Raw genomic sequence first — 13,406 nt, 5'->3', positions numbered from 1 at the left:
GGTCAGGGGAGGCAGGTGGTGTCAGGGGAGGCAGGTGGTGTCAGGGGAGGCAGGTGGTGTCAGGGGAGGCAGGTGGTGTCAGGGGAGGCAGGTGGGGTCAGGGGAGGCAGACGGTGTCAGGGGAGGCAGGCGGTGTCAGGGGAGGCAGGTGGTGGAAAGAGGCAGGTGGGGTCAGTGGTGGAAGGTGGTGTCAGGGGAGGTGGAAGTGGAGAGAGAAGGGTGCTGACCACGCATGGCTGCCAAACCTCTCATTCATTCTCTATTATAAATCTCAATCTTAGCTGTAAAATATTTATGCCAAAATATGTTAATTTTCGTGTATTAATATACATTATTAATCATTAACAGGTTTTATTGTTTCCTGTAGAAAACAATAGCTGACTTGGCATTGTGGTGTGTATGGCCGGGCACCTGGGGGGTGGGGGGGTGGAGGGGGGTCCTGGAGGTGTGAGAGGAGACCTGTCAACCCATCATTTTTTTTTTTTGTCGGACGAGTTGAGACGCTTCCAAGCCTGCTGCTTCAATACACCCCATGGATGGTGTGGGTGGTGTGGTGTGGTTTGGGTGGTATGGGTGGTTGTGGGTGGTTGTGGGTGGGTTGATGTGGTGGGTGGTGTGGTGGGTGATGTGGGGGATGGTGTAGGTGGTGGGTGGGTGGTGTGGTTGGGTGTGGGGGGATGATGTGGGTGGTGTGGGGTGTGTGGGGGATGATGTGGGGTGTGTGGGTGGTGGTGTGGGGTGTGTGGGGGATGGTGTGGGTGGTGTGGGGTGTGTGGGTGGTGGTGTGGGGAGTGTGGGTGGTGGGAGCGAATGGTGTTAGTGGTGTAGGGGATGGTGTGGGTGGTGTGGGGGATGGTGTGGGTGGTGTGGGGGATGGTGTGGGTGGTGTGGGGGATGGTTTGGGTGGTGTGGGGATGGTGTGGGTGGTGTGGAGGATGGTGTGGGTGGTGTAGAGGATGGTGTGGGTGGTGTGGAGGATGGTGTGGGTGGTGTGGGGGATGGTGTGGGGGATGGTGTGGGGGATGGTGTGGGTGGTGTGGGGGATGGTGTGGGTGGTGTGGGGGATGGTGTGGAGGATGGTGTGGGTGGTGTGGAGGATGGTGTGGGTGGTGTGGAGGATGGTGTGGGTGGTGTGGGGGATGGTGTGGGTGGTGTGGGGGATGGTGTGGGTGGTGTGGAGGATGGTGTGGGTGGTGTGGGGGATGGTGTGGGTGGTGTGGGGGATGGTGTGGGTGGTGTGGAGGATGGTGTGGGTGGTGTGGAAGATGGTGTGGGTGGTGTGGGGGATGGTGTGGGTGGTGTGGAGGATGGTGTGGGTGGTGTGGGGGATGGTGTGGGTGGTGTGGGGGGATGGTGTGGGTGGGGTGGGGGATGGTGATTCTCGCATCTCAGATTATTATTGACACCAAAAGAGCATGAAAGATATTATAATGAAGCACCACACAACAAAGAAACAAACTAATGTGTCCTGGCATATGTTTAAAAAAAAAAAATATGAAGGTTGTTGGGGCTGGACGGATGGAACGAATTCCGCACTGGAATGAATCGGCTTCACCCCATATAGTTCGTTCAAGTGAGGACACACTGTATCTCACTGCAGGCTTCTGTGTTGCACTGTCTGCGGGGGTTGTGAACTTCCGGTCATCCGCTCCTGCCCTACTGGTTCCTTTTCTTGGGACGGGAGTAGCTAGGATTCCGGTCCTGGCTCTGGTTTTTCTTTGGTCATTTTCCGGAACGTACGTTTTTGTTTTCCTGCTGTACACGTCCTGAGTAGTTCTCCTCGTGTATACCTCGGAGACGCGTGGTCGTTCTTTCTTTCTGGAGCTGGTTGTGCTGCTCCTTTGGGTTGCGGGGTCGCTGTTTTTCGTTTCACGTTTTGGGCTGTAGTTTGTGGTGCTCATTTTCCTCGTTGGCCTCGCCTGGGCTCTGACTCCTCAGTGTTTGGCCTTGTTGCTCCTTCAAGGGTCCTGGGGGGGGGGGTTCCTCCCGGACAGGGTGTGTCTGCTCGCCCAGGTTGGTTCCTTTTTGGCTCGCCGGGATTGGGTTCCTGGTTCCTTGGCGGCCATTCCTTCTGGTTTTTGCCAGCCTTGGTTGGGGGCGCTACTTTACTCAGTTTCCATTCCTGTGGGTCTTCCCGCAGCTCCACCTCTTTTGTGGATTGGTTTAGCCCTGTACGAGGCTGGATCGTTCTTCCTCTTGAGTCTTTGCATCTCGGGTTTTTGTTTCTAGTTTCTCGTCGCTTGTGTGGGTGCTGATGGCTTCATTGTTGGTCTCCCACCTGCGTGTTTCATTTTGGCGGCATTGTGTAGTTTTCCTGGCGGTCCTTTCGGTTTTCCTATCACTGCAAAGGGTTCTTCGGTCTCTGATAGGGTTGTCTTGTCTTTCCCTTTGGGGTTGTTCCGGAATCGTCTGGTGCCGGGTACTGTCGCCTCATCTTGGGTGGTGCTGGCAGAGCCGATCTGGCTGGCGTTCGGTGTTCCTGTTCCTTCTGCTCCGTTCCGCTTGCTGTCTTGGGCGTTGTTTCACCTCTGGCCTGCTCTTACGCTTCAAGTGCCATCCTGGTTGTTGGCGCGGGTGGTCTATTTTTTTTATTCTCCTCGGTTTGGTCCTTGGATTGCTGCTTGGTTGGTCACACCGGGTGTGCTTCCTTTGTTGTTCGGCTGCGGCTCTTACCTGTTCTCTGTATGTCTTGTCCTCTGGGGCCGTGGATGAGTTTTGGTTTGCCCAGGTTCCCTTCCTTCCCTCCTTCCTGTTCTGGGGTTCGGGTCTCCCGGGTCGTCTGCAGGGTCCTTTAGTTTCATCTGTGGTCTTATTTTTATGTTTAGGACACGTGGTGTCTGCCTCCCGGATCCTTCCTTCTTTTCCTTATCTGTGGTGAGGTAGCTCTGGGGAGCCAACAGGGCTTTCCCCTTAAAACCAGCGTTGAATGTAATGAAACCCCATTTTCTGGGCGAGTCCCAGAAACTCCCCGGCATCCCACCTTCCCTCCGGTCGGCAGTGTTTTTCAGGTATTTTGACATCCAGCCTAAGAACTGCCAGTGGGATCGCCAGTGCGGAGGGTCTGGGGCTCCCCCTTCCCCCTCCCGGGGAGAGGGGGTGTTGCGCTGACAGCGAGATGGTAATGTGATGACTTCATGCTAGTTTGATACTTTTGTTTGGGGAGTTCTGTCCACTCGTTCAGCTTTCGGTAGCAATATTTTCACCAGAATAGTGTTTTGTTTTGGAGTGCCTACCTATCTGGGTGCTAGACATGGTCGATGGCAGACATAGAATGCTCCCAACCACACAGGGGTTTCTATAGGTCATTGCTCCTCGTGCCTCTCTGAAGGGGGGCCAGGTTTTGGGTCATGGTCCCCAGTAGGCAAGAATTCCATGCACTTTGATGCCAGAAAGCTAATAGATACATATCAGCCTGGATAGCTCCAGGAAGCTGATGGGGCTTCCCCTCAGAAATTATAAGAAGGATCAAGACAGATGAAGATATACAGAGACTACAAGACAACCTGGACAAACTGGAGGAATGGTCTAGAAAATGGCTAATAAAAGTTCAACTCAGGAAAGTGTAAAGTAATGAAATTAGGAAAAGGGAGCAGAAGGCTGAACACAAGGTTCCATCTGTGAGGTGAAATCCTGCAAGAAATTCCTGCGAGAAAGATCTGAGGGTTGATATCACACCGACCCTCTCCCCAGAAGCACACATCCAAAGGAAATCATCAGCGGCATATGCTAGACTGGCCAACATAAGAACTGTACCATCTCATCCATCCATCCATCCAGTTCCTTCCAGTCATCCATCCAGTTCCTTCCAGTCATCCATCCAGTTCCTTCCAGTCATCCATCCAGTTACCCCCCCACCCCTATCTATCCATCCACTTCTATCCACCATTCATCTATCCAGTTCCCCCCCCCCACCACCCATCTATCGAGTCCCCCCACCATCCATCCTGTTGTCCTCCCATATACAATATTCAAGTGAGATCATCACTAGGAGGATGACACTGGTAAACTGAAGTGTGCCTTGTCCATGCCACCAGGAACAAAACGCTCGGTCGACCCATACATGTATCAACAAGGTTGCAAGGCGAGGCAAAGGTCATAACCCAATTCAAATTTTCTGAAGAAATTGAGTTCGTAACCCCAAAAATTCATAAAGAGGGATATTTGCTACCCGAGGTTCCACTGTATGTGATGTGCGCCGTGAAGGCAGTTAGACCAAAACTGTATATACATGTATACAAATAGAGCCATTAACCACTGTGCTGCGCCGAGTTTATTGTGAAATTCCCACGGTGTGCATGAAATAAAGTGCTCTCAAAGAATTCTTTTTAGTTCGTAAAATGATAAATTCCCTTCCCTGAACATGTCTATGTAAAAATAAATACCAAATTCCACTTACTTTACTTTGGCTGTGGGGACGTGGACAAGGTGCGCTGTGACGCTATCAGGACCTGGTCACCTGTGCGTGAATCGCCCAGACACGGTCGCGTGGGCCATTCTAGCACCGGTTGTTGCTACAAATATTTTTTCAATTATTTGTTTTATGTATTTCCAATGCGATTTTATTTGTTTTTTATCGTATATGATGCATATTTGTGTCCTTTACAATATGTATACAGTAGAACGTTCATAATGTTTCCTGGAACAGTGATACGTGTGTCAGTAATGAGTCCACAATAAATGTTTATTGTCGCAATATTACCTGTTAAAATTTCACTAAAATTACAATATGCACAGTTTCACACACTATTTACACAGTAACACACTGTATTACACACTCAGTACTTCGGAAATGATTAATAATCATCGAAGTAGCCCATGGTACACAGCGCGACTTCGCTCTCAGTGAACCAGGTACAGATAAATTTTTGCTTCCTGTTTCTTCATTCTGTGTGCTTGCAAATAACGCACTCACATACACCCTTGGCTTTAGTACTTGTAGGTTGTATGTAGCCAAGCTTGTAAAGCATAAAGTATTATTGAAAAGATTATGGGAAAAGATCAGTTTGTAAGGTAAAGGTCTTGAAAAGATTGCTTTGTATGGTCCCACACAGGAAGAGATTCAGCTTATCTCAAGAGTGTCCGTCAGTCAGAAAGAGATTCGGCTAGCCACAAAGAGTGTCCATCAGTTAGGAAGAGATTCAAGTCCATGGAAGCCACTAACACTGTTCATCTATGCTATTTGTATCAGATGCATCATCACTGAACGCAGAAAACGATTCATCTATGTATCATCTAAATAAATTGTAGATAGCATAGGATTGCAAGGGTGACGCTCAGAGCTACAACTGGATACTCTCGCTGTATCGTCCTCATAGGTGTTGTATCACTTGCATCCGACCTTTGTGTTAGGTCCTTATTGCGCCTAGCTTCACCAATATTATGACCCTTGTGTTCTTCAAACAATAAGGTTTGAATTTCACCGACAGAGCGTTATCTTTCATCACCGCGTCGGACAGGTGTTTGGGAGCCAGCGGCGCGTGCTCCACCCATGGTTGCTCATTCAGTACTAACCGAGCCAGCAGCCCTAGGGCATTCCGGGAATTTTTTCCGAGATAGCTGCCTCTCACTGGAGGTCCTAAGAGTCTATTTCATACACAACCAACCTCGTACACATTTAGAATTGGTACTGAAAAATAAAAAAGTGTCTTCTCGGTTGGTGCAGTTTCCCGCCGACCGAGAATACTCGGTTGGCGCAGTTAAGTGGTTAAAGGGTTACTGTAATCAAGTAATTACAGTAACCATCAAGTGGTTACTGTAATTTCTAAGATGAGACATATTTTTGGCAAACACTGACCTGCCTTTTGACAGAGTAACCCATTACATGAAACAATTGTTTACCTCTTTGCCCTGTTTTTCAAGACTTTCAGTTGCTTCCTTGATCTCGGCCACAGTACAAGCAAGAGCATGCAGAGCAGATATTACTGATGCCTCTAGGAAGTCCAGGTCAAATGCTTGATCTAGTGCTGTTAGCCATTTTATCTATGAAAGTAAAAATAAAAGCAATTTCCATTAAACGGATAATATCATACTAGCAAGAAATGTGCCAAATAACAAATAAAACAATATCATGGAGTGCAGATAACAAAGGAGGCAAAGACTAATTCTAATTAGTTCTTTGAGATAAATCTAAGATTGGAGAGAAGAATACAGCATTGAATAATGAGACTGGTTTAGTAACTGATAATGATGAAGAAATGAGTGCTACAAATACAGTAATACTGTAATTGTTTCTCAATACACAGAGAACACTCATTAATTTAAATAATAAAGAGTGGGCCCCAAAACAAGTTCCACAGAGATACAAGTTACCTAAATATTTTACTGCATTCATATATAAATAGGTGTGATTTTTCACTACAGTAAATAGAATTCACCTAGGAGTACAGTACTGTATATAACTGTATTGTATATTAATTCTAAAATGTAAAAATTACATTTTATAGCATTTATGAAGAAAAATTATAACTGAACTTTTTGCTTACCTTGGAGTACTTTGCTGTTTCATCACCCTCACATTGAAATACTAAACAGTATTTTACAGTACATAACAACAGTATCATACACATTAGGGATTAAGGAATTTAAAACTGTACCTTTTATATATATATTTTACATGAAAATATATACAGTACATAATCTCTCCAAGTCCGGTACCAATTGCTATAGGAAATGTAGAAAAGATCACACATTTGATTAAAACTTCCTAACAACAAAAAAACACTAGTATTAAATGAATGAAATGCCATTTTCCTCAATGAGTCATGGTGGCTTCCTGAAGCTATGTTGCTGAGATGGTTCCCAACTGCTAAGTCACATCAGCCACAGAGTTTTGTTTGGAGTACTGGAGACTTGAGTCAGAATGTGGAACCCCTTCACAGAGATGCAGAGAAAAGGTGTGTTACCTGAATTGGTTTAGGCAGGTGTCCGGAATCATCAGAATGTGAGTTCTAGTCACTCCATTGCCTCAAAATGATTTTTATTCATCAACATAAATGATCCACCAGAAGGAATAGAGAAGTATATGAACATGCTTGTGGACGATGCTAAGCTAAAGGGGAAGATAGGATACAGAGACGATAATCATGGCCAACAAATGGATCTAGATAAAGTAAGTGCTAGGTGCAACATGTGGCAAATGGAATTCAATGTGAATAAATGTCATGTTATGGAATGCAGAATTGGATAAAACAGACCACAAACAACTTACAAATTATGTGGAAAGGATTTAAAGAACAAGATCTAGGGGTGGTTTTGGATAGTAAACTGTCACCAGAGGAACACATAAAGAACATTGTGCTAGGAGTGTATGTGTTGCTTTGCAACTATAGACTAGTTTTGAATTTTATGGATGGTGAAATACTAAAGAAACTGTTCATGACTTTTGTGAGACCCTAATTAGAATATGCAGCAGTTGCATGGTGTCCATATCTCAAGAAGCATATAATTAAACTGGATAAAGTGCAAAGGCATGCTATAAAATGGCTTTCAGAATTAAAAAGCCAGCATTGAATGTAATGAAACACCATTTTCTGGGTGAGTCCCGGAGGCTCCCTGGAACTATTCAGGCTCATATGGATATTATTAACTTTCTGGCATCAGTCAGAAAATGCATGGAGTTCGGCCTACCGGGCACCACGAGCCTGAACCTGGCCTCCTCAGATGAGGCACAAGGAGCCATGGCCTATAAAAAACCCAGTGTGGTTGGAAGCATTCTATGTCTATGCCTGCCATCGACCAGGTCTGGCACCCGGAAAAGTAGGCACTCCAAAACAAACCCCTATTCTGGTGAAAATATTACTACTGAAAGTCGAACGAATGGACAGAACTCCCCAAACAAAAAGTAGCAAACGAGTATGACGTCATCACGATGCCACGCCGCTGTCCGAGTATTTCCCTCTTCCTTCCCGAGAGGGGGAAGAGGGAGCCCCAGACCCTCGTGCCCCAGACCCAGTTTTCCGGCTGGATGTCAAAAACATGCGAAAGACACTACAGACCAGAGGGAGGGAAGAATGCTGGGGAGCCTCCATGACTCACCCAGAAAACGGCGCCTCATTACATTCAACACTGGTTTCCTGGGGGGAGCCCTGTTGGCTTCTTGAGGTTATCTTGAGGTTATCTTGAGATGATTTCGGGGCTTTTTAGTGTCCCCGCGGCCCGGTCCTCGACCAGGCCTCCACCCCCAGGAAGCAGCCCGTGACAGCTGACTAACACCCAGGTACCTATTTTACTGCTAGGTAACAGGGGCATAGGGTGAAAGAAACTCTGCCCATTGTTTCTTGCCGGCGCCTGGGATCGAACCCAGGACCACAGGATCACAAATCCAGCGTGCTGTCCGCTCGGTCGACCGGCTCCCTTCTACGGAGCTAACTACCCAAAGACAAGGAAAAACAGGGACTTAGCTGGGCGGCGGTCAGTCCTCACTCCTTAATGCGAAATCGAGACAACTGGCTGCAACCGCAGACCCAATACAACGCAGGGGTCCGAACGTAGTGGGCATAATGATAGACCACAAGCTGGCTAGACTTAATAACCCTGTGGACGACCTGGAAAACCTGAGCCCGGGAACGGAGAAGGAGGGAAACTGGGTAAACCCAAAGCCCATTCCCAGCCACCAAAGCTGTGGCGCGCAAACAACAGCAGAGAGCTGCAACCAGACACAACACATGATGCACCCCTGGCCTGACTTACCAAGCATCAACAACCCAAGGACCCCTCTGGAAGGCAGCAGTCTCATTCTTCGCCAGAAAAGAAGACAGTTGCGTCTCCTGCATCCGAACAAACCTACCACCAGGACCAAAAGAGCTGAAACCCCTGCACCGGAGAGGAGCATGAAGCTTCCCAACCTGACCCCATGAGGCTAATACCAGCAGGAAAACAGCCTTAGAATAACAGTCCTGAACCGAAGGGGCCACAACAAACGGAGGAGCAGAGAGAAAAGAGAGCACCTGGTCCAAAGACCAGGATGGCTCAGGCGGCACATGAGCAGGCCGGTAACAACACATGAGACAGCTTGCAGAACGGAGCAAATGTAACATCAATACCAAAGGCAAGCTGGAGCGGTTTTGCTAATGCCACACGATACGAGGTGACAGTATTTGGCATAAGATGACGGTCCTGAAACAACCACGAAAGGACAAAACAACCCTATCAGAGACCGAAGTACACCTACGCAGTGATAGGAAAAACCGAAAGGACCGCAAGGAAGCTTCATACTGTCGCCGAGATGAAGCACGCAGGTGGTACACCAACAATGAAGCCACCTGCACCGCATACAAGTGATGATAAACCCGAGTCAGACACTCCAGACGTGAAGACTCGAGGAGAAGAACGACCGACCCTCGTACTGGGCTGGACCGATCTGCTGAAAAAGGCAGAGCCGTGGGAGGACCCTCGGGTTCAGACACCGAACAAGCAGAGCCTGAAACCAAGGATAGGCCAGCCGCCAATGAGCCAGAAGGATAACTCTCCCCTGGTAAGTCTTCAAACAAACCAGGACCTGGAGCAACAGCTGAACCGGGGGAAAGACATATAGGTAACCACACCTCGCCCAGTCCTGCCTGAAGGCGTCAACCTCGATGGCCTCAGTTGGAGAAGGGGGCCATGTATAACGAGAGATGCCACAACCATGCCGATGTGATGAGATCCACTTCTGGAGGCCTGGACATCTGGTTAAGCCAACTGAATGAGTCAGAGTCGATCGTCCATTCCATGGAAAGGGGAATGAACCGGGACAGGTCGTCCACCAGAACATTGGACACCCCCCGAGCATGAACTGCCAGGAGAGCCAAACTCAGCAGAGGAGTCTCCCAAAGCGACCAGCCCCAAAGAGCCAAGGATCGCAGCAAACTCCCTGGGTTCAGGCAATGAACCACTGAAGCACAGTCCGAATTGAGCCGGTTCATCTATCCGCAAGCGACATGAACCCTCCAAAGCAACACCACCCCGCCGTAAACACCCACACCATGCTGTGAGCCTGACAGAAGGATGGACCCCACTGCCCTTGGCCAGCCTGGTGAGCACTGGTCACAAAGGCAAGAGCCAAGAGACGACACATTCGTGTACACATCATGAGAGGGCTCAAGTAGGCGCAAAGACACTGAACCCCAAAAACTCGAAGAGGAAGCCGGCGATGCTGCAACCGATACAAAGACCCCGGTGGCTGAACCCAGTGGTCACAAGAGTGGCAGAAGGGACGTCCCCGAAGGAACCAGAACAGCCAACGAAGCCACACCCGACCCGGCGGGTAGACCATCATGGCAAAGTTCAGGCTCCCACACAAACCTTCGAGCAACTGCTGTGTGACCCAAAAGCCCCTCAGAAATAGACAAAGGAAGGAATGCAGGAAAAGCAGAGTCGCTGGAGGCAGAGACAAGGAAGCACTCCGAGTGTCCCACACAAGACCCAGCCAAAACCGAACTCTAGAGGAAACCAGATGGAACTTCCCCCAGTTCACCAAGAACCTGAACCTGGCGAGCTGGGAAAGAACCAAATCCCTGGTGAGCAGACACACGGACTGGCTGGGAGTCCAAACCAGCCTGTCGTCGAGGTAGGCCAGAACCCGAACACCTAACAGATACAGGTGGGCCGCCACGACCCAAGTAAGTTGTGTGAAAATGAGAGACGCCAGATTCAAGCCAAATGAAAGGCAACGAAAGTGGTAACCTTGACGCCCCACAACAAAACCGGGGCAGTCACTGAACCTTGGATGAATCGGGACGCGCCAATATGTGTCTGTGCAGTCCTGTTTCGGCACCGGAAATAGGCGGGAAACCCACCTGAGGGATGAGGACGTTTTGACAACGCCCAAGCAAACCCACTCGAATATAACCTGATAGAGTGCAGGAGAAGGGGCCTGCCCAGCTAGCCCCGAATCCCCCAGAGGAGGAGTAGCCACCCAATGCCACCGCAGGCCACACAAAACGAAACAAAAGGCCTACAAATCGTGGGACCAGGCACGAGCAAGCAGATCGAGCCTTTACCCCACCGCCTCGTCAATGGAACGAACCGTGAAAGAGCAAATGCACCTTACGAGCACCTAAACGGCGCACTGGGCGATCTCCGCACCTAATAGAAACAAATGGCACCGAAGGCTGCACCGGCGCCAAATCTTACACTACTGGCCTACCCTGTCGTGGTAGGCCAGTAGTGTAAGATTTGCATGCTAGGTTCTACTGCATGCAAATCATGTTCTGCATGCATGCATGTTCTACTACTGCAAAAATGGGGCAGTCTTTTGGCATCTGGGGAAGTGACTAACCTATCGTGTTGCAGCGGCCTGAACCTAGCATGCAATCAAATCTTATGCCTACCTAGTTATGCCAGGGCTACTGAGCCCTGGCATAACCCCCCTGGGAAGGCCCCTCCCACGAGCCCCTCAGAGGAAAAACAAATCTGACATAGGACGGCAACTAGCCGAAGCTGCCTGCAAATACTGCACAACAGCAGTCTAAGCAAACAGCAACAGACAAAAGGGGGATGACAGTCTAAGAGCCATGGCCCAAGCAGATTCCAAGGAAAAAGCGAGCACCGTCTGCCAACACGCGAGTTGAAAAGCAAAAAACCGTGAAACAGCATCCTGCAAGAGCAGCGCAAACAGCTTCAACAATGCGGATGACGCATGTGCTGCCGAGAGCAACGCACAAGACCCAGAGGCGGCCCCAAGCTCCTCCACATCCACCTCAAGCCAGTTCAAGGACAGTTCAAGGAGGGAGAAGAAACGCAGGGCTGAAGCCATCAGGCCACATGTACACAAATCCTCAGCAACCAATGCAGCCGAAAGGGAAGTACCTGCTCGTGAAGCTGCATCACCCCAAAATCCCGCGGAAGTGCAGGGGCCAACAAGCATGCATTGAGATGCTCAAATTCGCTCCCCAGGATATCTTCCAATGCCGTCTGAGCCTCCCGCCACTCACGCATGCAAGACTGACAGAACATATGCCACACCCCCCAAAGAGAAGAGAGGACTATCTGCTAACCAGAAGGACTCCGGAACTTCATAATAAATCCAGTAAAGACACTGAAGATCCATACACGAAGGAACGCGGATCCATCACGAAAACATAATCCGGGTCGCACAGGAGGTAAGCCGCAACGACTTCCCCGCACCACATGGGATAGGATGCTGGAAGCTGAAAACCTCTAGAAGGATGGAAACAAAGATCCATCGGAGTCACGGAACCGAACCTGGGGAGGGATAGATGCCAAATCCAATTCATACGAGGAGGGAGCGAAAGAGAACCCCTCTCCTTGTAACATCAAGCCCCGCTCAGAGGGTACAAAAACCCAGGCAGGGTCCAATGGGGCCCTAGGCCCCCATGTCAACCCCTACCCCGCCCCGGGAACCTCACCCCAAGGACCCAGGGCCGAGCCGTCCTCCAAACCCCCTGCCTCTAAAGAAAAGGTAGGAGCAGCCGAAAAAGCAAGAACAAAGAGGACCCACTGGTCAGATCCAGAAAGTCTGGTTGGAAGACAAGGCTCGAATGCCTCCGCCACCATCCTGGAAGGGGACTCCACCCTGAGACTGAACACCAATTAGACCCCTGCCCCGACTCGGAAACCCTCAGACATTTCAGAGCTGGAAACAAAAGGGGAGGGGGGGACCGGATGATCAACAGAAGGGGAAGGACATGGGGGCGGGGCGGATGGAACCAAAATCGAAGCGACTTCCACCCCCAAGTCCAGGTCCCTAAAATCAAAATGGGGCAGTCTTTTGGCATCTGGGGAAGTGACTAACCTATCGTGTTGCAGCGGCCTGAACCTAGCATGCAACACAGCTGCTGCCTGCACCCTCATATTATGATCAGTAGCTTGGGTGAACTGGAGCACGTACAAACAACAAACGTCATACAACTTCGGGTCAAAAGAATCACCGAACCTAAAGGCAGCATGGCAGAGGCACAAATAGTGATTGTAACCCTGAGACAAGGGGACAGAGCAACAATGAACCGTGCACGAAGCGAGAGGAGACTCAAAAGGTCACATCCATCGAACCACGGAGCCCCCACGGGGTTTTCCAGGGCTCTTAGCATTGGTAACACGCTAAGGGAAGCCCATGCAGGGTACTGCCTAGGCCAAAGACTACTAAGCAAACTTCTGAAAGCTGAACCTCCGGGGCGTGTCCACTCACAAGGGCCTAGCAGGGCGGGTACCAACAAGAACACAGACACGTATATCTATATAAAGACCTCCAAATATAGAAAGGGGGCAACCAATCAAAGGCAGACCCCTTTCCCCCAGGCATGAAAACAAAAACAAAAGATAAAACCCGCCAGAGGACAACATACCCAGGCGGAACAGAGCCAGCCCCTATAAGAGGTGATAACTATCTGTGCAGTACTGTGCGCCCCTACCAGTGACGAAAACTACCTCCTACCCTGAGGCAAACAAGGGCAATAGAAACCCCCGCT

General features: G+C 49.5%; 1 protein-coding gene across 5 annotated transcripts in view; it reads right to left on the bottom strand.

The window, feature by feature from the left end:
- Positions 1 to 13,406, bottom strand: part of LOC123757278 (clusterin-associated protein 1) — a 307,075-nt gene that overhangs the window by 187,081 nt on the left and 106,588 nt on the right. For all 5 annotated transcript variants that reach the window (XM_045740827.2, XM_045740824.2, XM_045740825.2 and 2 more), the window contains one exon: positions 5,839 to 5,979. In XM_045740827.2, coding sequence (XP_045596783.2) covers positions 5,839 to 5,979 — 141 coding nt within the window. The remainder of the gene's footprint in view (positions 1 to 5,838; positions 5,980 to 13,406) is intronic.

This window comes from Procambarus clarkii, chromosome 13 (genome assembly GCF_040958095.1).
Source record: "Procambarus clarkii isolate CNS0578487 chromosome 13, FALCON_Pclarkii_2.0, whole genome shotgun sequence".
Classification (NCBI taxonomy): Eukaryota; Metazoa; Arthropoda; class Malacostraca; order Decapoda; family Cambaridae; genus Procambarus; species Procambarus clarkii.
The sequence above is the reverse complement of the archived record's forward strand: the minus strand, read 5'-3'. Positions and strand labels throughout refer to the sequence as shown.